The 26779-nt window shown below is 43.3% G+C and overlaps 1 protein-coding gene across 1 annotated transcript in view; it reads right to left on the bottom strand.

Annotated features, from left to right (window-relative positions):
• Nucleotides 1–26013, bottom strand: part of LOC126981364 (condensin complex subunit 2-like) — a 161175-nt gene extending 135162 nt beyond the window's left edge. The window contains exons 1-2 of the mRNA XM_050832386.1: nucleotides 25859–26013; nucleotides 19810–19995 (exon numbers count right to left, since the gene is read on the bottom strand). Of these exons, the coding sequence (XP_050688343.1) occupies nucleotides 19810–19995; nucleotides 25859–25906 (234 nt within the window). The 5' untranslated portion in view covers nucleotides 25907–26013. The remainder of the gene's footprint in view (nucleotides 1–19809; nucleotides 19996–25858) is intronic.
• Between the last annotated feature and the right edge of the window lie 766 nt (nucleotides 26014–26779).

Here is a 26779-nt window from a genome sequence, read left to right as displayed (position 1 = left end):
GTGCTGCTATTACTCAAGTTATGGACTTGTTGCTACAGTTAAATGGAAAGAAGAAGCAGTTGTGGGTATGATCATGATAGTTGTGGTATGATCATGGCTTCAAAAGAAGGGAGGATAGGAATGTTTACCCAAACCAACAACTCACTCCTGTTTGGGCATAAGAGCAAACGTGGTTGCTCCTAGCCCCAACAGTTGGAGGAGGAAAATGCCCAGTGCGACACCGCCTTCAGTCCGCGTTGTACACTTGCAGAGGTAGCACACACACGCTCCTGTCTGCCTACGTTTGTGCTCTAGTGTGCAGTCTGTGTTTTCAGCACTATATTACAGGTAACTCTCGATTTATGCGAGTATTGTGTCCTTGTAGAGGTCACGTAAATAAAAAACAATGTAAATCAAACAAGAGGCAAGTTTCTATTGAAAAATAAATATTCACTTCATTCAGTGGAGAGAGAGAGAGAGAGAGAGAGAGAGAGAGAATATCCATATGACCGAGATATCCACTCAGGCACTCAGTCTCAGCCTCACTCGTGTGAGGAAGAAACGAGGGACACCATGAGCGACTGGCTAGTACTGGTACTGGTACCGAGCAGTCTGGTACCGGTACCGTACCATATAGCTGGTACCATCAGTAATGGTACTGGTACCGGTACCTGCCCACCCCTATTGTTGAGTAGCGTGGCAGCGTGGGTATTATATTGTTGTTCAAGTGGCGCACGGGAAGAACTGAGCTCAGCTGTGTGGCCGCGGCGCCGTGTAAGTCCAGTTGCGTGAGACATCTGGTGGCGACTCTATAAAATATCGCGTAGAAGTGAAAAACAGTGTAAATTAAACAATTTGGATTTTGGACCCTGCGTTATTTGAAAAACGCGTAAACCAAACTCGCATAAATCGAGTTACCTGTATTATTATATTATTTATACGGTCAAACCTCGGTTTATGAGTGCCTTAGTTGACAAGTGTTTTGATTTATGAGCAAAAAAATCCCACAAAAAATGCATTGGTTTAAGAGCGGTGACTTGGTATACGAGCATCCTGTTTGTTCCTTTTTTTTCTTCTTTTTTTCTGAGTGCCAGGGGTCGAACTCGAACCTTCCGAGTAGAAGTCAGGGCAGCATACCAACTATGCCACCGATGAGCTAAAAGATCACTGCGCCAGAAGCTGCTTCTGCGGCCTATACCTGACACCCCCGCCACGCACTGTGGACGTGAAGGTAAAGGTGACCCCGCTCACACTCGTGACTGTCGGAAAAGCTTATAATCAACCCCTTATGGCATATACGGTGTATGTGAACATTAGGTATAGGCCACAGAAGCAGCTTCTGGTGCGGTGATCTTTTAACTCATCGGTGGCGTAGTTGGTATGCTACCCTGACTTCTACTTGGAAGACTCGGGTTCCTTGGCATTCAGTGGTGTTCATTACGGATATTTACACAATTATGTTATTGCAGTTTCTCTAATCTTGTGAACTCTATGTCCACCCCACCTGGCAGGGTTACCTATAGGAAGCTCAGGAAATGGTCATCACCATAGGCCTATGGAGGTGCGGCCAGCAAAACAGTGGTTGTACCCAGCCCCACCACGGCTTGTGTAGGACCACTGATTCTTGCTGAGAATTGGGGGAAATTCGGCTAGGATTCGTTTTAGTACCGTGCCAGTATCTCATTACCTACCTTATGTAACATCAGTAGCTCTTCATATATCTTTGCTACAAACTTTCAACAGTCATGGAAACGCTTTGAAAATCCAATTCAAGGACTTTTTTATACTCTTGAAAACAGGGGATAATGTTTACGAAGCCGCGTCGCCTCCTCTGGCGACGGGTGTGGTGACGGTGCAGCTGGTGTTGCGAGCAATACCTCCTTGCTGAAATATGCCACATATACATGTGTATGTGTGTGTGTATGTGTGTGTGTGTGGGGGGTGGAGAGAAGGGGGGGTCAAGGGGGGGCGCAGCCCCCCCATTAGTAGGTCGTAATGTTCGGTTGTAGTAGTTTAAATATGCGACGCGCTTTCGTAAACATTATCCCCTATTTACAGGAGTATAAAAAAAGTCCTTGAATTGGATTTTCAAACCATTTCCATGACTGTTGAAGGTTAGTAGAAAAGATATATGAAGAGATAGTGATGTTTCATTAAGTAGATCATGAGATACTGGCATAGTACTAAAACGAATCTTTACCAGAAATTCTTTAAAATCTGATGCACAAGAACAAAAAACGCAAGAATTTCGCAAGAATTGAGGTCAATTCTTGCTCAGTCTAGGGTGATTCTTGACAGCCAGATGACAGCTCTCTTCTTAGTCCACGTTGTAAACTCATAGAAATAACATCAGTGCGCTCATGTCATGTTTTCAGCACTACAGTGAGAGTTCTTTGTGCTGTAACAATGTCCCCCAGAGAGATGGTTAAAAGGGATAGTGCTGCAAAGAAGAAAACAGGAATGGTGGATATATGCTCACAACAGGAATGGGGAGTTTTGTTGTTTACTAGTGTTTTGATGTGCGAGCAAAATTCCGGAACAAATTAAACTCATAAACCGAGGTTTGACTGTATATTGCACTATGTTATTTATATCTATATTATTACAGTAATCCCTCGCCATATTGCGGTTCACTTATCGCGGTCTCGCTGTATCGCGGATTTTTAAATTGTATCGTATGTTTTTGCTATATCGCATGATTTTTCGGTAAAATAAGCATTTTCTAGCCTCAAAAATCAAAACGATATAAATCAACATAAGTAAGAACACACCTAAATAAGCACCTACGTCACCAACCTATTTTTTTTTTTCTGTTGCGGCCTATTGCGCCGTTAGTCTTTTCCCTGGTTCACTCCTCCCCACTTCCTTTCTTTCTTCTCCCTCTCCGTCCCCGTATTTTTCTCTTCCTTTTTTTTTTTTTTTCTTTTTTTTTTTTTCTTTTCCTTTCTTTCTTTCCTTTTCTCTCTTTCCCTCTTTTTCTTTCCCCCCCTCCTCTCTCTTCTCTTCTCCCCTACCTCTCTCCCCTTCATCCCCTTTCTTCCTTTTTTTCCCCCCTTCCTCCTATCTCTTATCTTCCCTCTTTCTTATCACTCTCCCCTCTCTTCTTCCCTCTTAGATCTCACTCCACACACACACACACACACACACACACACACACACACACACACACACACACACACAAATACGCGCTCGCTCGCACACACACACACACACACACACACACACACACACAAGGGGAAATGGGAAGGGTGTGTGGAGGGAGGGGCAAAAGAGAGTCAGGTCATGTCCTGACCAAAGCCCTGACCTCACTCTCTCCTGCCACTCCCTCCCCACTCCCTTCTCATTTCCCAGGTGTGTGTGTGTTACAACCAGGCACACACACACACACACACACACACACACACACACACACACACACACACACACACACACAGGAGGTGAAATGGAAAGGGTGTGGGGAGAGAAGGGCGGAAGTGTGAGTCAGGTCATGTCCTGACTGAAGCCCTGACCTGACTCTCCCTCAGGACCTCACCTGACTCTTCCTCAGGACCTGACATGACTCTCCCCACTGTCCCTCCCTCCCCACACCCTTCTTGTTTTCATCCTCTTTATCTCTCCCTGTTTCCTCCACTACATTTCCTTGTTCTCCCTTCTTACTTCCTATATCGGTATTTTTTTCGTGACTCACTCTGTCCCTCTCCTCCCTTTCCCCTTCCGTATTTACCTAATTGTGATATAAAAGAAGTGAGCTACGTTCATATTGTCCTTTATCTGAGTATTCTTCTGCCCCGCCAAACTAATTCTTGAGCGAAGTTCATATTTACGAAGCAAATTTCGAAACAAGAATTATAGAATTATTTATTGGAACTGCGTTGTAATGACAAAACGTCGTAGGAAGTGTTTATAAGAGTGTTGGAAAGGTCAATAGGAGTGTGGAAAAGATTTGGAAGAGTGTGGGGAGGGTTTATAAAGCCTTAAAATATATATAAATAATAAAAAATATAAGGTCGCTACTTCGCAGATTTTCGCCTATCGCGGGGGGTTCTGGAACCTAACTCCCGCGATAGATGAGGGATAACTGTATAAAGATGAGTCGCGTATGGCGCGGTTAATTGGTTCTGTGCAACGGCCGCACCATAGGAAACCGCATCATAGGAATAACTAAACCTATGGAGAAAATACAATTTGGTTCTGGCCCTTGCCATTTTGCCCCACCCAGACCCCCTTTTTTTTTCGTTCGTTCTAGCCCGAGTGCACCGGTAGGCATTATCTACCGTCATTGCTATGGTAATGGCGTCTCACTGGCAGGAAAATGTCGTTCGCTGCTCTCTAGCTGTTCTGGCAGCAAAATGGTGTTCGCTGATCTTCTTGACGACATTTAAACATGCATCACAAGCTGTTCTGGCCGATGAGCTCCTTGCAACATAGGATGAAAAGGAAGCTGCAGTGGTTATGGTGGCACAGAGATGTGAAATTCAATGGAAGCACTTAAATGTGTTTGTTTGGGTCGCCATATTTGCTGATGACATCATCACAGCACGGAGGTGCTCCACCTCTCCAAACTGAGCTGCAGCGAGGGGTCCGAATTGGCAACTTGTGCTGCGGCGTCACACGTTTGAGAGCACCTGGATTGGTCCGTACTGCCCGAGTCGCTCTCTCAAACGCAGCCCAGGGGTGCTTTTGAGAGAGCGACAGGGGCCGCCCAGGGGGCCCAGACCACCCGGACCCCTCTATCAAACGATTTTGTGTGCCTCTCAGTCAAGCCTCATTGTTGCTATGGTAACGGTGTCTCACTGGCAGCAAAATGGCGTCCGCTGATCTTCCTGAGGACGTTTACAAGCTGTTCTGGCAGCAAAATGGCGTCCGCTGATCTTTCTGAGGACACACACACACAGAAAGGGAAATGAGAAGGGTGGGGGGAGGAGGGGCAAAAGGGAGTCAGGTCATGTCTTGACCTGAGTCAGGTCATATCCTGACCACACCCTTGATCTGACTCTCCTTTCTGCCCCTCCCTCCCCACACCATTCTCATTCCCATTTTGTGTGTGTGTGTGTGTGTGTGTGTGATAAGTCAGGACATGGCCTGCCCTGAGTCAGTTCATATCTTGTCCAAAGCCTTGACCTGACTCTCTTTTCCGTCCCATTCTCCCCACATCCTTCTCATTTCACCTTCAGTGTGTCTGTGACAGGTATGGACATGACCTGCCCTAAGTCAGGTCATGTCCTGACCAAAGCCCTGACCTGACTCTCCTTTCCGCCTCATTCTCCCCACATCCTTCTCCTTTCTCCTTCAGTGTGTGTGTGACAGGTATGGACATGACCTGACCTGAGTCAGGTCATGTCCTCACCAAAGCCCTAACCTGACTCTCCTTTCTGACCCTCCCTCCCCACACCCTTCTCCTTTCTCCTTTGTTTTCATCCTCTCTGTCTCACCTTTCACGAGAGGGGCTCATAACCAGAGTCAAGCTACACACCTCCTCTCGAGTCGGGGGCTCACGTGGTATTGACGCTGCGCCGAGTTGAACCAAACGTGACAGGGAGGAGGCAGCAGGAAGTTCAAACACGGTTAATGTGTTAATAAGTCTCTCTCTCTCTCTCTCTCTCTCTCTCTCTCTCTCTCTCTTGCCATAGCCACAATGTTTGGAGGAAAATGTCCAGTGTGATACTACCTCTATAGGTAGCGTGCGTGACGCCGATGGCAAGTAGACGTGACCCGTACATGTCAAAGCAGCGCGAAACTTGGGGTGATAATGCGCAAAAGTCGGAATGGTAAGAATTTAGGACTAACTGTGAAACTCGAGGATCGGGAAACTCGGATAGAGCGAAACTCGAGAGGGTACTGTAGATGGTTTTACCCGCGTGATCTGAACATACGGTTCTGAAACCATACCGCGTCATAGGAAACCGCGCCTTACGAATCCGCGTCATACGTGACTTGACTGTACAATATTATTTATATATTGAACTGCTGTATGTTATTTGTATTATTTATATTTATATCATCATACTATATTATTTATCACTGCTATTTGTTTGTATATTTACTTTTACTACATATAAAATAACATGTAAAATGATTTATATTTTAATATTTCTAGGGTCTGGGAACAGTGAGTAGTGAGCCGTGACAGTGACAAGGCGTGTGCTGCACTGGTTCCGTGCGGGATTCGCAGTGTTGACAATGGCTGCTAGACACAAGATTAAGGACGTGAGAGATTGGTGTTACGTCTGTGAAGACTTTACTGGCGAAGCATCAAGATAAATTGGATGTTGTTTGTGTCCTAAATGGTGTCATGTAAAATGTGCTTTCCTGGCTGGAATCAAGCAAGATAATCTACACAAAATTAACTGGATTTGTACACCGTGCCTGAATTGAGCATCTCTTGCTACTGGCATAGTGGAAAAATTGCAAGAATTTAAACAGGAATTATCTAAGGAAATATCAGGGGTAAAGGATGAAGCCGAGTCTTGGGCCTTGAGTGTGAGAGAGGAGCTGGGAGAGGTGGCAGAGGTGTTGCAGTGTGCCGAGCATGCTGATTCAGCGGGTGCAAGTTGGGCCAAGGTCACCAAGCGCAAGAGGAAAGTAAAGAAAAACCTACTTGTTGTTAGGGCCTTTGAACAAGATAAAAAGGCTACAGAGTTGAAAAGTGAAGTTTCCCAGGCACTACAAGGCATTCAGATTACTGATTCAAGATTCACTAAGGAGGTAACATTGTAATGAACTTTGATGATGAGAAAATAAGGAATGAAGCAGCCCCAAAATTGGAATCTGTAGAGCAAGTTTGTACTAAAAGTGTGGGAAAATGAAGGCCAAAGATCATTATTTGTAATGTACATAAGGAGGAGACCGGTGATAAGATAACTGAGACACTGTTAAACAATAAAAAGTTCCTGCACTCGATTCCAGGAGTTGAGGAGAAAATTGAGAGGACGTTTAGTAAGCCAGTGGCTGGTGGCACAATGCACTATATCTTGAAATGTGACCCAACTGTTAGAGAGCTAATCTATAAGCACCATGATAAAATAAAATTAGAATGGGGGTGTATACTATGAGACAGATACCATGTAATAATTTGTCATCATTGTTGGAAATATGGCCATATTGAGGCTACATGCACTGCCAAGGGAAATGGGGAGAACCCATGATGTTATAAATGTGCTGGAAATCATAAGTTGAAGGACTGCCCCGGGGCTGAAAGGAAATGCATAAATTGTGAGAGGTACAAAAAGCCTGAATTTAATCATTCGGCGAACGACCAGTGTTGTGTTCAGTACCCTCTTGAGTTTCGTGCTCGCTACGTTCCGAAGGTATAGCGCTAAACTCGAGGATCGCGAAACTCGAGGTACAGGTAACTCTTGATTTACGCGAGTGTTGCGTTCTTGAAGAGGTCGCGTAATTCAAAAACAATGTAATTCAAACAAGAGGTTGGTTTCTGTCGAAAAATAAATACCGTAATTTTCGGCGTATAGCGCGCATTTTTTTCGCATAAAAAATGCCTGAAAGTTTAGCCCTGCGCGTTATACGCTGAATGTACAAATTTTTAATGATTTTTTTCTTCTTTGGGATGTTTTTAAGGGTCTGTTTTTCGTCTTATCCAATAACAACGGCAAACTTACCTTTATTATTGTTTATAATCCTTCATAGTCCGTAGCTGTCCTATAATATGTTACCATAGAATACAGGGCGATCTAATAACTACTATACAAAGACTAAATCGGTGGAAGATCGTCCATGCCTTGCTGTTATCCCGTTTTTCCGTCGGGCGCCATTTGAATGATCTTGATCTTGATGTCACAGGTGGCTTAAGATTGTATAACTAAGGAGCAGTACAAGCTACATAAAAAATCATGTTAGAAAAAAATGTCCATGTGTTCATTATTAATTATTAATATCAGTGAGAATAATGGGGTGAATATGATATTAAAAACTGTACATCATGAGTCTTGTACGAGGAGTTATTTCACGCAGACCCAGCCCGGCCGCCATTTGCATTATTTACAAACCACACAACCACACCCACACAACAAACAGCTGCATGCCGCGTGTCACCAGAACCGAGATATCCACTCGGGCACTCATTCCCAGCCTCTCTCGTGTGAGGAAGAAATGAGGGACACCATGAGGGGTTGGCTAGTATTGGTACCGGTACCGAGCAGTCTGGTACCAGTACCGTACCGTATTGCTGGTACCGTTAGTACCGGTACTGGTACCGGTACCTGCCCAACCCTATTGTTGAGTAGCGTGGCAGCGTAGGTACTGTATTGTTGTTCAAGTGGCGCGCGGGAAGGACTGAGCTCAGCTGTGTGGCCGTGTGAGTCCAGTTGCGTGAGACATCTGGTGGCCACTCCATAAATTATCGCGTATAAGTGAAAAAAAACGCCTAAATTAAAAATTTATTTGGATTTTGGACCCCGCGTTATTTAAAAAACGCGTAAACCAAACTCGCGTAAATCGAGAGTTACCTGTATTGAAAACACTGAAAAAGCGCTTATCTGTTCCTACCCGTGGAGTTTTTTTTTTTTTTTTTCTTTTTACATGTGGGCTCTAGACTATCCATCAGGGCCTGATGGTCGGCCCAGAGCCTGTTCTGGCGCAGGCAACTGTTTATAGTGGCGCCATTATAATTGGCTCATGCTGCCCCCCGGAGCTCACTTTTTTCCTCCTTTACTCCCTTGTTATCTCAAAATACGTACCTTGGAAAAAGGAAGAAAACAGGAAGAGAGAACGGGTCGTTTTAAAGCCACAGATGAAGCCTTACGATTGGCTGAGCTCTGAAAACACGCTTGTGATTCACTGGGAGTTCGATGATGTCATTGCCAGCGCTCACTCGGTCAACGGCCTCGCTGCCTTGGGGCAGTGTCACACTGGCTGTTTTCCTCTAACCGTTGTGGCTACTGGCAACACCTGTGCGCCCATCCAGGAGCGAGTTGTCGGTTGTCTGTAACCTGGTGTCACACCAGGCCTTTTTCTTCCCACCGCGTTGGCGGCAGCTTGGGCAACTGGCAAATCCAACTTTTCCAGGTGTGCGTCACACAAGGCCAAGGTCGGTTGCCCGTATCCACATCCACAACGTAAACAAAGCACTTGCCCTGTATCGACATGGCACCGTCTGCTAAAGTAAGGGCTGTCGTGGCTTGTGCTGCCATTACCCAAGTTATGGACTTGTTGCATCAGTTAAATGGCAGGAAGAAGCTGTTGTGGGTGTGGCGTGTCTGTGGTTCCTCCGTGCCAGGTCTCATTGTCACCATTGCGCATGAGCGGCCAACCCACCCATCTAGACTCCGACCACATAAACACGTGGATCGAGTAACAACAAAGACACACACACACACACACACATGCACACACACACATGTAATGCCCCGACGAGCTTCTTTTCTAAATCCTTCCTATTTCTCAACACGTCCTCTGCGTGTATCGAAATAACACGAGAAATTAATCAAGAGTGAGGGTATTCCCCGGCTGCCTGGGATTGAACCCGCGACCAGCGTGACGGGAGAGCCACTCCTTACCGAGTCGGCCAAAGAGGTACCCCACTGGCTAAGTGGGTTATGGGAGGCTCGTTCATCAGGCCGTCGCCGCACTACACACACACACACCAGACTCATCATGAACCATGGCATATGTTTCTCACAAACAAAAATGGCATCCCCATTTCCTAGAGTGTGTTAGAACTTATTTGGTGAGTGGTTCACACAAACCAAACATACCCAATGGCAAGAAGAGAGCATTGTTAAAGACGACTGCTCTCTTCTTGCCAAGAGCTAGGTTTGGTTCATGTGAACCACTCACCAAATACATTCTAACACACTCAAGAAATGGTGAAGTAGTTTCTGTTTGTCAGAAACATCTGCAATGGTTCCTAATGAGTCTGGTGTGTGCATGTGTGTGTGTGTGTGTGTGTGTGTGTGTGTGTGTGTGTTTGTTGTTATTCGATCCATGTGTTTATGTGGTTGAGTCAAGATGGGTGGGTTGGCCGAGCATGCGCAGTGGTGACAATGAGAACTGGCATGGAGGAACCACAGGCATGCCACACCCACAACTGTTTCTTCCTTCCATTTAACTGTAGCAACAATTAAGTCCATAACTTGGGTAATGGCAGCACAAGCCGCAACAGCCCTTACATTAGCAGAAAATACCATGTTGATATAAGGCAAGTGCTTTGTTTACGTTGTGGATGTGGATACGGGCAACCGACCTTGGCCGTGTGTGATGCACACCAAGAAAAGTTGGAGTTGCCAGTTGCCCTAGCTGGCACCAACGCAGTGGGAAGAAAAAGTCCTGTGTGACACCAGCTTACGGATAACCATGAACTCGCTCCCAGTTGGGCATACGGGCGTTGCCCGTAGCCCCAATGGTTGGACGAAAACGGCCATTGTGACACCGCCTTAAGGCAGTAAAGCCGCTGATAGGGTGAGCGTCGGCGATGACGTCATCGGACTCCCAGCGAATCACAAGCGTGTTTTCAGAACTGTCAGCCAATTGTAAGGCAGCCGCCTTCAGCTGCGGCTTCAAAACGACCCGTTCTCTCTTCCCGTTTTCTCTCTCTCTCTTGCCAAAGCCACAATGTTTGGAGGAAAACGTCCAGTGCGTTACTACCTTTAAAGGTAGCGTGCGTGACGCCGATGGTAAGTAGATGTGACCCGTATGTGTCAAAGCAGTGCGAAAGTCGGGATGGTAAGAATTTAGGACTATCCGTGAAACTCGGATAGTGCGAAACTCGAGAGGGTACTGTAGTTTTTCAGACTGAAATTGAGAGAATTCGTAACATAACTGATCATGGCTACCAGTTCTTCAGACTCAAAGATAAAATGTGGTCTGGTAAATGCTCAGTCAGCCAGAAATAAAACTCTAGATATCCATGATCTCATCAAAGAAAAGGATCTTGATATTTTAGTGGCAACTGAAACATGGCTAAATGACTACGATGCTGCCAAGATTTGTAAGATGACACCAGTAACTCATACCTTTTTACATGTTCCGAGGGAGACAAGGAGAGGTGGTGTGGTGATTTTTCTTTCAAACTCTTAAGATTTGAATAAAGGCATCTGAGAGGTGGGATACTTTTGAATTAGAGCAAGTCATCCGTGAAATTAATAGAAGGAAAAGCACTTTTATTGTGGTTTATTGACCTCCAGATTCAAGAGCAGAGGTGTTTATCGATGAATTTCGCACATACCTGGAGTCTGTGGACATGGCGAGTGCAAATGTGATCATCTGTGGTGACTTTAAGCTATGGATCGATGATCTTGAAAATTCTTCCGTCATGGCCTTCATTGAGATGATGGACTCTTTCAACTTGATCAATAAAGTGAATGACAACCTCTGTGGGGGGACATGTGCTAGACTTATTTTTGAGTGATATAGACTGCAATCTTATGCAAGGGGTGTGTGTCGATGATATATGTTGTATATCCCGCGCATAAATTGGTAACCTTTGAAATTTCTTATACGAAGGAAGCAGTGCAGAGGAAAGAGATTACGTTCAGACAGCAAAGAAATTTTCAACCAGAAATATTGACAAACTGTAATGCAGAAATTTACCATTAAAAGTTGTGAAATCTGTGAACATGGCTCGGTGGTATGTGAAAATTGTGCTACCTGCCTAGTTAAGTTATATAATGGTATAGCTAGAGATAAGTATAACAGCCTCTTCCCTCTGATTGAAAAAGAGATAGTGTTGTAGGATCATGCACCTTGGTTTAATGCGGAAATACTGAGGGCGAAAAGGGAGAAAAAGAAAAAAAGAAAGACTATGGTGTAGGCTTAAAACAGATGAGGCAAGAAGAGCATACCAGGAGGCAAGAAATAAAGAAAACCAGCCTGCGATAAAACAGAAAAGAAAATACTATTGGAACAAGGTTGTGGAGGCAGGGCCTAACATTAATAAACTATATAAGGTACTTGATAGTTTGACAGGAAACAAAAAAGTTAACAAGCTACCGGATGGGTTCAGATGATGTGCTGGCAAACATGTTTCCAGACCTTTTTGATAAGAAAATTGAGAAAGTTATCAGGAACTTTAAAGCCAATGGTTCTCGTGGACCCGCTTTGGAAACTCCAGTCCCTGAAATTAAGTTAACAAGCTTTCAACAAGTGGATGTGGCTGTGGTGAAAACTATCGTACACAAGGTGAAACTGACATACTGTGATAATGATCCCTTGCCGATAAGTGACATCATTAACCCTCTCGCGCACCATAAGCTTCCAATAAGTTTCTGTTCCACTCACCATACATTTCTCAGGCCTGACCAGCCTTTTTTTGCCGCAACGATACTCTACATTCCCAAACGTATTTTACCCTCACAGATGTATTGTACCCCAATAAATTTGGTATCAATGGCTTCATAAAGACTTGTACTAGAACATGCGCAAATAAAAATAGAGGAAAATAAACAATACAAACTCGTTTCAAGTCTCTGTATAGAGTATTGTAGACAGTAAATCCTAAGTACCAACTCTTCCCTAGCTAACAAGCTTGAAATTTTGAGGGCCAACTTTTTTAGCCGAATATGTTTCGAAGCGGAATTTAGTGAGGATTCTTATGATATCCTCAAAATCCTCATATGCCTATTAGTTCCCGAGGTACACAAAGAAAACTGTATTTTTTTCAAGGTGACCGACCCCTCCTCCACCCTCCTCATCTTTCCTCCTCATCTACGCTCCTTAGAAAGGTTGCCATATGTTACCATTAACCCTAGAATGCTAACCATGGGTATGAGGTACCCGAAGCGAATGACGTCATTGCCATTGTGTATGGTTCCGGTGCTCTGAGGGTACCCACCTCCTCAGTAGCCCGCTTGACAGTGTAGGGGAAGGTCACGTTGTCTCGCTCTCTCTGCTCACCTTTGTTGTAGGCCTACATTTGGGTGCGGCATACCCATGGTTGGTGATACAGGGTGTTGTACATGTCCCTAGGATATTGTTTACGTACTTTTTTAGTGATCACCTGTGCAGTGGATCACAGGACCTGGGAGGCCATACAAGAAGTTTGGAAGCCATCGGATGATAATTTTTTTTATGAAATTTTTTTTTTTAAATTTTTGAACATTTTTCCTATTTTTAGTAACATTTTTCAGTACCTGATTTTCATACCAAAACAATACGTTTTTCAGTTCTTCTTAATGTTAAGTCAAGATACAAAGTTTGAAGTCCCTTCATGTAACTTTATTCCATTAAAACTTTACATTTAATTTTTTTTTTTTTTTTCAAAATCGGGTATGATGTACCCATGGTTAGTAGTGGTGTGACTTTTTCTAAGGTTAGTGTTCTAGGGTTAAGAAAGTCATCCCAACAAATAACGGTCCCAAATTTGATACACTTTCACCAAAAACTTAATTTTTAATCAATTTTTAAAACTTTTATGACGTGTTTTGCATCATCGTGCGCCAGGACCTTTTTACACTTGATGATGCGAAACGTGTCATCGTGCGCAAGAGGGTTAAGAGCGGAAACTTTAATGATTTCTTAAATATTATGACTGAGATGGTTAACATTAGTATTGAAAACAAGACTTTCCTGGAGAGTGAGAAAGTGGTGACTGTGAAACCTATGGTCAAGGGTAAACTGGACCCACAGTGTTTAAGTTCCTTTAGACCAGTATCCAACTTGACGTTTCTATCTAAGATACTTGAAAATGTGCTCTTAGATCAGCTAATGGAGCATCTGCCAGTGGTGCAGGCTTTACCACATAATCAGTCTGCTTACAAGAGGCTTTACTTAACAGAAACTACTCTCTGTTCGGTGGTAAACAATTTACTTGTACTCATGGATGAAGGGAAGTGTGGTGTTCTGATTTTGTTAGACTTCAGTGCTGCGTTTGACATGGTGGAGCACAGTTTATTGCTTCAGGATTGTAAAAATATTGGAATTGTGGGTGGTGCGCTGGATTATCCGAGGAGCTACCTTGAAACAGAACATACTGTGTGCAAATAGATGAATCGTTCTCCGCTCATAACCTTCTGCAAAGTGGAGTCCCTCAGGGAAGCGTACTGGGCCCAATCTTATTCTGTGTGTATGCTATTGGACTTTCACATCTGCTAAGAAAACATGGAGTTGATTTTAAACTGTATGCTGATGATACACAGTTCTATCTGTCGCTGAGTGACGTGGAAAACACTGAAGATAAGCTGAGCAGAATTATGGATGATGTTGGGAAATGGATGAATTCTAAGCAATTGAAGCTGAATGAGGATAAAACTGAATGCTTAATAGTGGGGAAAAACAAGGATCTCAGGCGGCTAGATATTTCCACTCTTCGGATCAAAGATGACACAATGACTGTAAAAAAGACAATCAAGGGTCTGCCGCCACATGAGAGAGTAACACCTGCACTTATAGACTTGCATTGGCTACCCAATAAAGCACAAACAGTCTACAAAATGTGTCTTGACTTATCAATCAATGTGACTTGGTAAACCTGGATATATGAGAAATTTACTACAGGATTTTCATTTGGACACTGCCATGTCACTGAGACACATCAACCTGGAACTGGGTTTCAGAGCATTTGAGAAGAGTGCCCCGCGGCTCTATAATGAGTTACCTGAGGATGTTAAGAATAGTGGCAGTCTGGCAATCTTCAAGAAAGCGCTGAAGACTCACTTATTCACTAAATCCTACGACTTTACAAACATGAGGATTGAGGACAACTTTCGGTGCTAATATTACTGTTATAATGTTGACGGACCTGTGGAGCGATGCTATGGCGGCAGACAGGGGCTTGAAACCTCATCAACGGTAATGGCAACGGTAACATTAATGGGATTCATATTAATTTAAATGGGGAAATTTGTTTTGGTTAACAAGTTTTTTGGCTTGAGCAAAATTTCGGAATTAATTAAGCTCATAAACCGAGGTATGACTGTATTTGACTTTGTACTTGGCAACCATACTATTGCTGCACATTCCAACCTTGGACCTATCATGGTTACAATCAGGTTTTTCATCATTTCCCATCAAGATATTAAAAAGCAACTTTTATGTTTCTCACCAGGTTGTATGTCTTGCCAACAATTCTATTTATGTGTTTCTCTGGCGAAAAATTATTTGATACAGTTACTCCCAGCTCCTCTTCCATGAATATATTTTCTTTATGCTTTCATTTCCCAAGGTATAATTACCTTAAATTCAGTTTTTGCTTCTTCTGAATTCCATCACACTATATTCCTGATATTAATTACTTTTCCCATCTGCAACTCCATTCCAATATCCTATCCAGGTCCTGGTGCAGTGCTTGACAGTCCTCTTCATTTCCAATCTTCTTCAGCAACTTAGCATCATCAGTAAACAAACTCATATAGCTGTTCACTCTCTCCGCCATGTCGCTGATGTTCGTACTGTCAAGTCTCTGTTATATAAAAATCCTGGGACTTTAAAAGTGCCGTTAAATCAAATTTTTGGAAGAACGATTATCAATAGAATACACAGGAAAACAGATTAAGTGGCCAAATTTTTTTCATCACACATCTAGTTTCCTGATTATATGTCTCTTTTTAAACTTTGTAGCCAACCAATAGAGAATTCACATGGCTGTTACAGTTCCATGAGTTCATAGAAATGCTTAGCCTTTTTTATGATGAGCGGGCCAGTCACTGCACGTCCCTCAGCACATTTGGTAAGAAACCACTCATTTAAAACTTTGTCCAGCTCTTGAAGCTTTGCTTCCTTAAATGTACATCGCTTTTCCATAGCGTGTGAAACTTCAGAATCAACCACGAAACTGAGAAGTCTTTCTTTTTGTTTTCGTTAGTGGTACAGCGAGGTAGACCAGACATTGTAATCCTTCATCAACACAGTTCTGCTAACACCACTTTCTATCTTTTTACATATTTCTATTTTCTGTTTCAGAGTAAGCACAACTCTTTTCCACTTAGTACTTCCACCAACTGGGTTACCTTTAAGAGGAGTGGAGAAGGACAGGGAGCTGCTGGCAGCTGGCGCACACTTTGGTGGAACTTTCATAAACAAATGCTAGTGGCGCGAGGTTCAGAATTCGGTTAAATTTCAGATTTCTTCGGTTAAATGAAATGTAGAAACTTTTCGTAAAACTTACTGTTATTTGAATAGTTCAGTTAAGAGAATCACGGATTAAAGAGACTTGACTGTAGATTGCAAACATGACCGGAGCCAGCCCGAAACCTGTGGGACTCCACTAATCACTTTCCCACACAAAGACCTCACATCCCTGATCACTGTCCTTATTTCCCTATTTTCTAAAAAGTCCTTTATCCACCTCAAAAGTCCTTTCAGTCCTCCAATGCACTGCATCTTCCATAGCAGTCTCTTAGGTGGCAACTTGTCGAATGCTTTCTAAAGACCTAGGTAAGTTCCATCAGCCTAACCTTCATTTTCCTGTACTACACTCAACCCTCGATTTGCCGGACTAAAAGGGGGGAAGGCTTGTCCGGGAATGGCAAATGTCCGGCAATGGAAAATGTCCGGGGGTCTACCCCCTTGCCGGACTTTACCCTATATATGTCCGGGAAACACAACCCACCCCCGGACTACACCTCGCATAGCTGTCCTATACACTAGCACTAGCGGCCAACTCCACTCCCGTCACTTCCACCCCACATGCACGCTCCTGGGTATACCACTTGTACACTGCCAAATCAAGTTCAACACATTTCGGGTCTTTCATATGCTTTCTAGTTGCATCACCTTTCCCGACACAGCAAATTTAACTGCATAATTTTCTAACTTTCCTCTAGCTTTTTTTATGTCCGAAACTGTCTGTTTTTTCACCCCATACAGCTCGCAGACTTGGGCAACACTCATTCCTCCATCTATTTTACGTAAAAGTTCCAGTTTTTGCGACACAGAAAGGTGCACAGGTTTAGCTGTACGCTTGGTTACTTTCTTTGGTGGGTTTTTGGGTGGCATCGTTGTGAAGAAGAGGTGTATCCACGACAAGCACGTAAGCACAACACTGTGACGCGCAGAATTGTGTACAGTCCAGTACTAGACGTGTATGTCCGCCCGCGCTGCCATCTAGTGCCCGATTTGCGAACTTTGTCTGGCGCGGTAGTTTGAAATCGACTTGTCCCGGACTTTTTTTTTATTTTTTTTTTTATTTTTTTTTTTTTTACCCCACGGACTCTTGTCCGGCAAATCCGAAATCCGGCAAATGGAGGTCCGGCAAATCGAGGGTTGAGTGTATATTTATCACCTGTAAGTAAAAGCACATCAAATTTGTTGTACAAGATCTTCCTCCTTAAAAGGCATACTGTTCGTCTGTCAATCTGTTCTTTCTCTCCAGGCATTCCATCCATTTATCTTTGATCAGCTTTTCACAGATCTTTGCTACCACACTTGTCAAGAGATTGGCCTGTAGTTTCCAGAGTCTTCGCAGCATTCTCCTTTGTGAATTGGTTTAATGTCTGCTTGCTTCCAGTCTTATGTGTATTTACCTAGTTGTGACATATGGGAAAAGAGCTACGCGCGGTTCCGTCTCCATATGCACTCTTATCCAATTTTTCCTTAAAATCATGAATGTTTCTTGCACAAACCACCTCCTCCTCCAGTCTATTCCATAGCTCAATGCTTCTGTTTGGGAAGCTAAACTTTTTCACATCTCTCCTACACGTGGTCGCCCTCAACTTCTTTCCATGTCCTCTCGTTTCTCTCTCGTTCCACACACACAACAGGTCCTCTCTGTCCAAATGCTCCACTCCACTCGCGACCCTGTACACTGCTATCAGGTCTCCTATTTCTCTTCTTCTCTCTAGGGTTGTGAGCCCCATGCTATTGAGTCTCTCCTCATATGTCCGATCTCTAAGTTCCAGTACCATCTTAGTTGCCACTCTCTGCACTCTTTCCAGCTTTCTTATGTTCTTTTCGTGAGGAGACCAGACCACTGCTGCATACTCCAACCTTGGCCTTATCATTGTAACTATTATTTTCTTCATCATCTCTTCGTCCAAATACACAAATGCCGTCATTATGTTCTTCAGCAAATTCAGAGTTTGTCCCATTATCCTGTTGATGTGTTTGTCCGGTGACATGTTCTCTGAGATAGTCACTCCCAAATCTTTTTCTTCCATTCTTCTGCATATTATCTCACTTTCCATCTTATAATCATATTCACATCTTCTACCACTCCTACCAAACTCCATTTTTTTACATTTCCCAAGATTGAACTCCATCTGCCATGTACCACTCCACTCCCATATTTTGTCCAGGTTCCTCTGCAATGCCTCACAGTCCTTCACATCACTGACTCGTCTCAATAGCTTTGCATCATCTGCAAACAAACTCACATAGCTGGTCACTCCGTCCACCATATCATTTATATAAACAGCAAACATTATTGGCGCCAGCACTGAACCTTGTGGGACCCCACTCCTCACATGGCACCAGTTGGAAACCTTGTCCTTGATTATTGTCCTCATTTCCCTGTTAGTTAGGAAGTCCTCCAGCCACTTAATCAGTCCATCACCCACTCCACCCCTATTTTTAATTTTCTAAATTAGTCTTCTGTGCGGTACTTTGTCGAATGCCTTTTTCAAATCCAGGTACACTCCATCCACCCAGCCTTCTCTCTCTTGTATTAAATCTGTCACCCTTCAGTAATAACATAAAAAGTTGGTGACACACGACACACGACACGACACGATCCAAACTGGCAATCAGAGATAATTCTCTCACTTTCTAAAAAATCCGACCACCTGTTTTTAACCAGCCTCTCACATATCTTCGCAACCACACAAGTGAGTGATACCAGTCTGTAGTTTAATGGGTCCTCTCTCTTTCCTCCTTTATAAATTGGTACTATGTTTGCTCTCTTCCAATCTTGTGGTACCCTTCTTTCACTCAGGGAGGTGCTCATTATGGAGTGCAGTTTCTCTGCAAGTTGCTCACTACATTCTTTCAGGATCCACCCTGATACTTCATCCGGCCCTGTCGCCTTTCTTACATCCAGCTTGTTCAAGCTTTCCTTGACCTCCTGCACCGTTAACTGTATCTCCTGCATAACCCTTCCTCTTTCCTGGCCCGGTGGTTGTACGAATTAGTCTTCCTTTGTGAAAACTCTGTGAAAGCTATTGTTCATCACTTCTGCCATCTCTGCTGGGTCTTCATATATAGTTCCATCCATTTTCAGCTTATCGATTGTTTCTCTATTCTTTAATTTGCCGTTCACATGTCTATAAAATAATTTAGGTTGGTCTTTGTGTGTGTGTGTGTGTGTTGGGGTGGAGGGTTCATGTGATCATGGAGATGTTAATGACCCTCACAAGCGTCGGTATAGCACTAAGCCGACATCTGTCCGTGCGAGTATTGACCGGGGCGAGAATATTGTGGTGTCTTGTGGGTCTAGTGGGGGGAGGGAGGGCGGGTGGGAGTAGATCTCTATGACGGGGGTTGTGGAGGAGGGACTTGCCGAATTTGGTTAGTTATAAATCACATGACCGTCAGTTGCGTCATTTTCTGTATTGTCATCATAGTTAACGACATCGACATAATATCCTTATTTATTGCTTCTAGTTCCTGGTCGCCTCTTTGGAGACAGTGGGTCAGTAAAAGGAGTAAAAAGGGAAATCAAATCAGACTGTCTCAGGACGGAGCTCCTGCTCAGTGCTGGCTCGTATATATATCAATTTAACTCGTGTTATTGTGTGAGAATATATTATTTTACTGAAAGTTAGATTTTTCATTACTCCACCAAAGTTACAATCATCATAATTATTTACCTCATCTTTTGTGGACAAGGAGGGGTCATTATGGCTAAGTTATAAGTTAAAAATGACATAAGAACACAATTTCATAACAATGTGATGTCTAACGCAGTAGAACATTTAAATGAATGAGAAAAATATATTAACAACTCACTCTTTTTCGTTTTTCCTTCCTTTCTTCATCATCACCTGGTTGGTCCATATCTTCATCTTTGTGTTCACTCCCTCTCTCTCCCTGGGAATGGCCCAACCCTCCAGCCATTTTGAGGGCATCTGTGTGTACACTGTCCACACGGTAGGCATAGATCTTGGCACTCGCATCCAGGGTGCAGCTAGCAACCTGTAATATTAAAGTTTCCTAATAACTGTATGTTCATCAAAACATATGCACCCTTCCAGTGAAAATAAGAACTCCCCTGCTAACAACACTGGTTCCTGGGGTTTGTTCATAACAAGAAATGACAAAAAAAGATGATTCAAGATGTACATTACTCAACTCTCCAGCAGCACGAACAGGGGAAGCTCATGCTGGATAAACCATTTTGCTGTTGTTTTGAGACTTAAGCGCAGTTCACACGGGCAAAGTTTCCCTATGTTGCGGCCCAAAGTTGAACGGAAAATGGATACCGGCACCCTTGGCGGATGGAAGTGACCGCCTTCTCGTGGTTCCGTGACGACAGTGATCTTTCTCTTGTTGTGGGAAACTCTTGTGGCCTTCTCACATCAAAATTACAGTCATTATAATGTCTGACGAGTTGGTGTGGTCCAAAAGTGTAGTGAAATCCCTGTGCGAGTATATAGAGGAGCATAAATGCCAGAAAAAGGCCAAAGGCAACCCAAAAATGAGCCAAGAAGGCCAAATGCACCATACAAAAGAGCCAACAACACCTTGCACAGTCCAAAAAACACCGAATATACTATAGCCCATGTTTTTTTTACTCTACATAAATATAAACAACCAGAACGATCGCGTTTGTTGGATGGAAAACGATTATATTTATTATATTAAAGTACTCAATACCCCACCAACATATGCCTGGCTTATTCATGAACACAGGTCACTATTGATAGGAGGCCTAAAATTATATCAGACACGTCAAAAAACAAGCAGGATGAAGCTGCCGAGGAAACGGGAACAGGAGATACCGGCACCGAGGAAGCTTTGCCCGTGTGAACAGCACTTTATTCCAATAGAATTGCCAAAACTCCCTTTTTTTTAACATCAAGGCCTATAGCACCAGTAGGCTTTCTTAGTTGGGCCTGGTGGTCAGCCCAAGCCTGTCATGGTACAGACAAGTGTTTTTAGCGGCACCATCTATTCTTGGCCGGTAGCGGCAGATTCAAACCCATATCATCCACGATGCGGCAAAACATAGGACTGACATTCTACCCATTCAGCCACCGCCTCCCCAATAGAATTGAACTTCAATAGAATTGTTTATAAAGTAAATACAGTACACTCCAGAGTTTCATGATCCTCGAGTTTCGCGCTTAGTCATAAACTCTTACCATCCCGACTTTTGAGCATTATCACCCCGAGTTTCGCGGTGTTTTGACATGTACGGGTCACGTCTACCCACCATCGGCATCATACGCGCTGCCTTTAACTGTTTCACTACTGCCGGGCGAAAACGGCGCCCCATCCCATATTCGGGCTGGCCGCGCGCACCAAATTTCAAACGTAGCTTCTAATTATAACAAGTTTTCAGCCATAATCTCAACATAATCATCATGTATTATATATAAAAACATGTAAATTCAAATGGTGCACATAAAGAAACATAAATTATTTTATAATTTTGAGATGTAAGCATATACATACAAAGAAATTTCCAAGATTAGCATCTCTCTCTCTCTCTCTCTCTCTCTCTCTCTCTCTCTCTCTTACACACACACACACACACACAATGTGACACAAGGGAAGGGTCGAGGAACAGCAAGCTCAAACTTGTTGAAAAGGCGCCTCCCCTCTCTCTCTCTCTCTCTCTCTCTCTCACACACACACACACACACACACACCCTGGAGGGAGGAGGTAGAAGGAAGGAAGGAAGGAAGAATGAAAGAGAACAGAGACAGCGGAAGGATGAAAGGGAGGCAGGGAGGGGAGGCCGCGTCCTTGAGCCAAGGGAGGTGGTGAGATAAGCACTCACTACCCAGCCACTTGGCAACTCAAAGGAAGAGGAACTCCACTACTCCACACATGCACATATATCATTTCTTTCTCATTATTTTTGTTATTTTCTGTTAAAACTGATTGTTACTGTCAGGTACAAATGCGCACAAGACACACTTACGTTATTACAGTATAATAACATTGAAAGTCAAATAAGACACCATATCATATACCGAGTCTCTAGGTAGAGTCAGAACAGAATATGGAATCACTCAGGAACAACGAAAACAAAATGTAATTATGACGCCGCCGTATATTGCACTGGGCACTTCATGATGCCGATGTCGGCGTCGCCGTACAGAAAGGGTTAACCCGGGAATGCAAACATTGGATAAAATTCACCGCAGCTTTTTGTCTCCCCTCTGTTTACAAGTGATAAGGAAGGGTACGCAGCTGCCCTTCCACGTATTCTCAGTTCCCCGTGGCCTCCTGCTGTGAGAGGTGGAGAGCATTTTCTTTCTCCCATATTTTGAGTGTTATTTATGATTGTGGTCAATTTCACCAAATTTTTGCACTCAATTGAGGGGAGGTGATAAATGCAAATATTGGGCAAAATTCACCATAGCAATTTATCTCTTTTGATCTCTGAGGGAAGTGAGGCAGCCAGCGTGAGTCTCCAAGGACCAACAACAATCACTGTTGTAGCTATTATCCTTCGAGCTAATATTTAATGTGTTAAGGAATTAAGGTTTAATCATTGCCAGATAAGGTGAATTTTTTTTCTTACTTTCAAAACAAAAGAAAAATAACTAATTTTCTTTGTATGGTGTATGGTGTTTGCTTGTAAATGAAGTGAGAGTTGTATTTTCATACTTTGGTTTTCGATTTGATAAGTAGCTGGAGCAACTATTTTATTATTTTCCTGATATTAGGTTAAAATCGCCCATTGTTTGCAGACGCATCACAAAAAATATTGTTTGCATTTAAGGGTTAAAGGTAGTGTCACACTAGCCGTTTTCATACAAACATTGGGGCTACAATCAAGACAGAGAGACTTATTAAGCGATGAAACCAGAGTTTGGGAGAGTGGGAGGGGGGGATGTGAGGAACTCTTGTCCGAGTAGTCGCAACATATGATTTTTTTTTTTTTTTTTTACGTCTTGGCCTATTGCACCGGTAGGCTTCTTCCCGGTGGATCCTGATGGTCAGTCCAGGGCTTCTTCCCGGTGGGGCCTGATGGTCAGCCCAGCCCGTTCTGGTGCAGGCGAGTGTTTGTAGTGGCGCCATCTTGCATTGGCTCATGCTGCCCTCCCGGAGCTCATCTTTAATCCTAGAATCTAGAGTCCGGGTTGATAGGTGGTCTTCTGGACAGCATGTGGGTAGTTTCAAGCCACTCGGCGGCGGCTGAAAAATCCCAGCTTGGTGGCACCGGGCGGGGATTGAACTCACATCCTCCTGAATGCGGGGCCGTCTCGCTATCTGTTCAGCCACCACCTTGGAAAAAGGAAGAAAATGGGAAGAGAGAACGGGTCGTTCTGAAGCCACAGTTGAAGGCAGCTGCCTTACGATTGGCTGACAGTCTTGAAAACACGCTTGTGATTCGCTGGGAGTCTAATGACGTCATCGCCGGCGCTCACCCTATCAGCGGCTTTACTGCCTTGAGGCGGTGTCACACTGGCCATTTTCCTCCAAACGTTGGGCCTACGGGCAACGCCCGTGCACCCAACCAGGAGCAAGTTGTCGGTAAGTTGATGCCACACTGGGTCTTTTTCCTTCCACTGCGTTGACAGCAGCTAGGGCAACCGGTAACTCAAACCTTTCCAGGTGTGCGTCACACACGGCCAAGGTCGGTTGACCATATTCACATCATATTGACATGGTGTCATCTGCTAAAGTAAGGACTGTTGCAGCTTGTATTGCCATTACCCAAGTTATGGACTTGTTGCTACGGTTAAATGGAAGGAAGAAGTGGTTGTGGGTGTGGCATGCCTGTGGTTCCTCCATTCCAGAAGTTTTCATTGTCACCACTGCACGTGCGCGGCCAACCCGCCCATCTAGACTCCGCCCACATAAACACATGGATCAAGTAGCAACAAACAAACAAACACACGCACGCACACACCAGACTCATCATGAACCATGGCAGACGTTTGACAAACAGAAATGATTTCACCATTTCTATGAGTGTGTTAGAACCAGTGGTGGGTATTGCTAACTGAAAAGTTATCTTCGCTAACTGGTAATCCACTAACTGAAAAGTTAGTTTCGTTCATGCTAAACTGCTAAACTGATAAAGAATTTAGTGGAAGCTAATGCTAACCGCTAACTTTTTATATGGATTTAGCTTCGGTTTAGTATTTTGGCTCAAAAACCATTAAAAATAGAACTAGTGACCTGAAATTTCAATATCTTTTAGCTTAAACAAAGAGCTTTCCAATTACTAATGAGCGTAAGCCGCTGCCGCCACCGCAAAATAGCTCGCAGAGAGGTTTAACTTGCTTACCCTTTCCATATTTCCCTCAGCGCTCACAAAGAACACAAGCGGACAGATTAGAACAAAACCAGACAAATGAACACTTTTAATGCTGTGTATTCCCACAGCGCGCATGTGTGGTGGACAGCAGAATGAATAATTTCTTCAGGGAAATATTTCTCGCAACACTGGCCAGTGTAGTGGACCTTCTTCTTCTTTTGACCTGTAACGCTTTGTATCGCTTCTTAGGTCCTCCTTCTCCACACTTTTATACTTCACAACATGCACTTAGGGCCGCTTTCACAGTCATTTTGTTTGTTTTGATCGTTACCAATGGCGGTGATCGCTGCTATAGTATTTCCACGTGAAACTGGCTGATGGGGTAGTGGCAGCCGCGGGGTTAGCCTAGCCCCGCACTTACCACACACTCTCAACATCTCTCACTTCGTGTGCAGCCTCCACTACCCCATTAGCCAGTTTCACGTGAAATACTAAGCGGCGACAACGTTGCCAGATTGTCGTACTCAGCCGATTATATATCCCGACATCTTACCCCTAAACTGTCTTCTGGGCTCCAATAACGAAACTCATTTATAGTTATCGTTAAAAAAGTTAGATCCTGATGTTTCTTGGCAATAGTTAGGCGTCAGAAACCGGTAAATACTATACTCTGAGTACGACAATCTGGCAATGGTGAGCGACGATCGCCGCCATTGGTAACGATCAAAACAAATAAAGTGACTGTGAAAGCGGCCCTTAGTTACTTAACAGTGCGCACTTATACACTTCACCCTGAACTTAGGTGTTTTTCTGTCCTTTACTTTCCCTGGTTTTGCTTTTCTATGGCCTTTTGCTATTTTTCACTATTACTTTTCACCGTCACTGCCATGCATTACAGGTCAAAAGAAGAAGAAAAGGAAAACAACACCGGCAGATCTACAATTTTCATAGACTTGATAAAAAGATTTTTGGACTGTGGTTCCCCAGCACGGGGTGTTTTCTTATCTTGTCAATCAAGTAGAAAGCAAAGCAGCTCTGCCAGTCCATTTTACGAGTCTCTTGGTGGGTCATCTTCCACTGCTCCTCACTCCTCAGCCACTGCCGTCATCTGTTTGTTTACATGCAGCCGTTCAGTACCCAGGTACCCACGCTCGTACTCACAACCGTTTTCCATTCATAAGGACAACCAATGACTCGCTCCTGGGTGGGCATATGGGCAACCGCAGCTGCCCATAGCCCCAATGGTTGGACACCGCCTTTTAAGATAGCACGCATGATGCCGACGGTAGGTAGACGTGACCCATACATGTCAAAGCAACGCGAAACTCGTGGCGGTAATGCGCGAAAGTCACGATGGTAAGAATTTAGGACTAAGCGCTAAACTCAAGGATCGCGAAACTCGAGAGGGTACTGTACTTGCATAAATTAGGAGGTTCCTGTACATAAAAATTAGGGAATTGAGGTGATCTACATTTGAATGTGAATCTATGTATATATATATATATATATATATATATATATATATATATATATATATATATATATATATATATATATATATATATATATATATATATATATATATATATATATATATAAAACACCTTTATACTCACCTGAAAGTTTTCCATTTCTGAGTCTCTTCTATGCAGCATCTCTGACATGTAATCTATGAGCTGTAGCTTGAAGGCATTATTGACGTTTATTTTCTGCGGGGAAAAAAAATAAAAATCAGAGGCAAAGAAGATTATTTTCACAAGTCGTCGTAATCATCCTTAACTTTCATTTTTAAAATCTGAGAAACTTTTTGTAGTAGATCAAAACAGAGAAATCAACCCCACAGAGATGTGGGAAAACATTCCATCCAAAGGAAATTCCATCTTCATAATGATAGGCTTTAACGCCACTAAACCAAAAAAGGTTCTCTCAGGAGATCCCCCATAATGCAAAAGTCAACGAAAAATACACTTTTAAACAAAGAAAAAGTCATAAAAGATGTTTTATAGAAAATTTTCTGGTGCACCCTGCTGTGAAATCTGTTTCTTTCTAGGTTGTCACATTTGGATGGAATTCCAAGATTCCCCAAAAATTCAAACTTTTTCTGGTGCGATGTACAAGAAAATTTATTGAAGGAGAGTTGCTCATTTTATCACAATGGAGTGTGAAAAATATAGTTTATTATCTTGGACCCGGAAATTTACAGCCTACAGAGCCAAAGTTGTGGTGAAACTCAAAAAACAATTTTGGTAAAGTTTTGTACTTTTTTCATTCTGGAATGAATCTTATTGAATAAAAGTTGTAGAAAATCATCCCTATAACTCAACTCTCTCTCTCTCTCTCTCTCTCTCTCTCTCTCTCTCTCTCTCTCTCTCTCTCTTCTCTCTCTCTCTCTCTTCTCTCTCTCTTTTCTCTCTAACAGGAGTTATCTTCTATTATTTATTCCACTCTTCTAAGTCTTTTTTTTCATCTCTGGTGATTAAGCCATCTCCACCACTCCACAACCATTTCTCTCCCTAAAAACATCTAACCAACTCCTC

This window comes from Eriocheir sinensis, chromosome 47 (assembly GCF_024679095.1).
Source record: "Eriocheir sinensis breed Jianghai 21 chromosome 47, ASM2467909v1, whole genome shotgun sequence".
Classification (NCBI taxonomy): Eukaryota; Metazoa; Arthropoda; class Malacostraca; order Decapoda; family Varunidae; genus Eriocheir; species Eriocheir sinensis.
This window is presented reverse-complemented; position numbering and strand designations above follow the sequence as displayed.